Source organism: Sturnira hondurensis, unplaced genomic scaffold, assembly GCF_014824575.4.
Source record: "Sturnira hondurensis isolate 20B ecotype Veracruz unplaced genomic scaffold, ASM1482457v3 Scaffold0000400, whole genome shotgun sequence".
Lineage (NCBI taxonomy): Eukaryota > Metazoa > Chordata > Mammalia > Chiroptera > Phyllostomidae > Sturnira > Sturnira hondurensis.
In genome coordinates, this window is record NW_028073031.1 from 1 (window position 1) to 3,539 (window position 3,539).

The 3,539-nt window shown below is 57.1% G+C and overlaps 1 protein-coding gene across 1 annotated transcript; it reads left to right on the forward strand.

Moving 5' to 3' along the window:
• Window positions 1-1,045: 1,045 nt before the first annotated feature.
• On the forward strand, window positions 1,046-3,329 carry LOC118983407 (sialic acid-binding Ig-like lectin 5). The gene is made up of 6 exons (XM_037040839.1): window positions 1,046-1,220; window positions 1,297-1,677; window positions 1,900-2,172; window positions 2,448-2,495; window positions 2,725-2,979; window positions 3,064-3,329. The coding sequence occupies exons 1-6, from the start codon at window positions 1,184-1,186 to the stop codon at window positions 3,105-3,107; spliced, it is 1,038 nt and encodes a 345-aa protein (XP_036896734.1). The 5' UTR covers window positions 1,046-1,183; the 3' UTR covers window positions 3,108-3,329.
• Window positions 3,330-3,539: the final 210 nt, after the last annotated feature.

Below are 3,539 nucleotides of genomic sequence, written 5' to 3' on the forward strand. Positions count from 1 at the left end.
GGGCGGGGTCAAAGAGGGACAATGGCTCTCACTGGTCTTGCCGGGCAACTAAGTCGCTGGGTTGTGACGCTGTATGTGGGTGCGTGGTTAAAGAGGGACTCTGGCGTCCCGTCTGCCCCCTGCCGCCCTGGCCCTCACCGGTGCCAAAGGGCAACTAAGTCGCTGAGTTGTGACGCTGTATGTGGGGGCGGGCTCAAAGAGGGACTATGGCAAGATGGAGGCATAGGTGGAAACACTGTGCCTTCTCCCACAACCAAGTTTGAATACAACAAAGGTTTGGAGAAACAAAGACACAACCAAACGACAGAAAATTGAATTATACGGAAGTCTGACTACATCTAACCGTTCAACGGGGACGGTAAGAGGGGCGCAGCCAGCAGCGAGCAGGGTCGGGCAGGACAGGGCCCCCGACCCAGGCGCGCAGGCAGACGGAAACCAGTTGGGGTTCGGGGCAGACCGCGGGCGCATATTCGTGCACAGTGACACAGACCACGCAGGCCCCAGGGGGCGAGGGCTGACGGCGGTGGCACACTCATGTGCAGTGGGACGAAACGCGTGGGCCCGGTGACGGCAGCAACTGCGGCACCGGTGAGGGCCGTGGCGGCAGGCGGCGGACAGGACGCCATAGTCCCTCTTTGACCCCGCCCCCACATACAGCAAAGGGCTTTAATGCCCAACTTTTCCCTGGGTTCCACTCTCCACTGCAGTGGGTCTAATTTTCTTCCTCTCCTACCAGCACTTGGGTTGTCTAAAGAAAATTTCAAATCCTCCTTTCCCAGGATGTTCAGTGATTTTGGCTGGAGGGTGGATCTCCTGAGTTCCACCCTCCAGCCAAAAGAGTCAGGCCTAAGTCTCACTGGAATGACCCCTAGGTGACCTCCCTGTCAACTCCAACATCAACTGCAAGGTGAACACATTCAGATTCACAGCTGGACAAGCCCCTCAACATCTGGGGACCATGGTAGATCCACCTGCAGGGTTGGGTTGGGGGAGGTGAAACAGGATGATTTCTCAGCCCTCACAACACTCCCCACAGCCTGTGGAGCCCAACTTCCGCTCCAGGACTGGCCACAGCGCTGTCACCCATGGTTTCCTGTTAGGGTGTCATTGGTTGCACCCCACAGCTGGGCATTTCCCTCCCTGACACAAGGAACTGGACCCACTCTGCCAGCAAGAAGCAAACATGCTGCCTCTCCTGCTGCTGCCCCTGCTGTGGGGAGGTGAGAGGGCCTGGGAAGGGGGATGGGCAGGTGGGGGAGGCCTTGGGGTCAATGCTGAGTGTCTGTGTTCCCCAAGGGTCCTTGCAGCAGCAGCAGCCAGGCCATGCTATCCAAATGCAGGAATCTGTGAGCGTGCCGGAGGGCGGATGCACCAACGTGCCCTGCTCCTTCCCCTCTGCTTGGACTTCACTGTATCCCTCTGTCAATATCTACATCTACTGGTACCGCAGTTGGCCCCACACAGAAAACCATGAAGTTGTGGCCACGAATGCCCGAAATACATCAGTGAAGACGGACACAAAGCTCCGATTCTTCCTCATGGATCCCAGCACCAACTGTTCCCTGAGCATCAGAGGCGTCAGGAAGAGTGATGCAGGAACCTATGATTTACAAATGTATAAACAAAATAATTACGGTTATGATTACCAAGAGAAGAAGCTGACTTTGCAAGTGACAGGTATGGCAGGGGCCCAGGACAGGATGCTGAGACATGGGACCCAGCTTAGAACAGCAACAGGACCCTGGGGCACTACTTGATCCCAGCCTTGGGCCCAGGGTGTTAGAAGAGACACAGGACCTGGGGTGAGCTCAGGGCCTCAGCTATGGGTCCCAGGTGGGCTCATATTTTGGGTCCTTATTGGAGCCCCAGGTCCCAGGCACCTCCCTCTCTCCTCCTCAGATGGGACACAGAAACCTGACATCCACTTTCGGGCACCTCTGGAATCTGGCCGCCCCACTCAGCTGACCTGCAGCCTGCCAGGGTTCTGCGAAGGGGGAACACCTCCCTCCTTCTCATGGGTGGGGGATGCTCTTGACTCTCTGAATCCCAAGACCTCGGTGCTCACCTTCATCCCAAAGCCCTGGCACCACAACACCAACCTCACCTGTCTGGTGACACTTGCAGGACCCAGGCTGGTGACCACACAGAAAACCATTCAGCTTAATGTCTCCTGTGAGTGTTGGAGGGACAGCTGGTGTCCTGGGGGCAGTGGGACTGGTGAACCTGATTGTTTGTGTCTTTGTGTGTATCTCTGTGTGTGTGTGTGTGTGTGTGTGTACAGTAGGCTGAGCTAAGAGGAGGACACTCATTTATTCACCTGAGTGTAGAAGGGGAGTGGGCCAGAACACAGCTATCCCACTATCCTGATTCCCACTGCCCCTCCTTGGGTTGGGGTGACTTCTATCCAATCCTTCCCTCTAAAGTAGGGCCATTTCTTTCTGCTGCAGATGCCCCACAGAACCTCACCATAACTGCATCCTACGGGAATGTTACAGGTAGGAAAGAACCTCTGTCTCTGGGGCTGGGACCTGCCCCAGGGACCAGCATGGGCCTGAGGGGGAATCAGAGTGTGAGCAGGATCAGGTATGGGAGAGGCAAGGAGGAAAATCATCACCCCCACTCCCTCACCTCTTGTGGGTGGGTGCTGCCCCTGAGTTCTCCTTTAGTCTCTTTCTCTCTGTTTCTCTTTCTCTTTCTCTCTCTGTCTGCACTTCTCTTCACTAGCCCTCAAGGTTCTGCAAACCACATCCCTTCCCATCCTGAAGGGGGAGGCTCTGAGGTTGCTCTGTGTGGCTGACAGCAACCCCCCTGCACAGCTGAGCTGGTTCCAGGGGTCTCCAGCTCTGAACACTGCCCGCATCTCCAGCACCGGGATCCTGGAGCTGCCTAGAGTGGGGACTGGAGAAGAAGGAGAGTTCACCTGCCAAGCTTGGCACCCGCTGGGGTCCAGAAGTATCTCTCTCAACCTCTCTGTGATCTGTGAGTGTGAGGGAAGCTGGGGGCAGGGCACGTGGGTTCTGAGCGGGCAGGGGCATGACTGACCCATCTCCCCACTCCCCACAGCTCCCCCACAGCTTCTGGGACCCTCCTGCTCCTGGAAGGACTAGAGTCTGAACTGCAGCTGCTCCTCCAGAGCCCAGCCGACCCCCTTGTTGCGCTGGCGCCTGGGGGAGGAGCTGCTGGAGGGGAACCTCAGCAAGGCAACCTACAGGGTCTCCTCCTATTCTGTGGGGGCCTGAGCCAACAGCTCCCTGAGCCTGTGCTCAGGATTCAGTGTTGGCCTCAGACTCAGCTGCAAGGCAGAGAATGTCCAGGGGGCCCAGAGCGCCACTGTCCTGCTGATGCCAGGTCTGGGGTCTGCTGGAGGCAGAAGCTTCGGGAGAAAGGGCAGGATGAAAGGGAAGGTGGAGCTGGGAGAGGGTCCACAGTGGAAGGTGGTGATTTGCTAGAAAGGGATCCTCAGTGTCCTGACTGAACAGAAGCTACAGCCTGTTCTCCAAGGAGATGGGAAGACAAGACACTGAGTTCTGTGAGTGGGT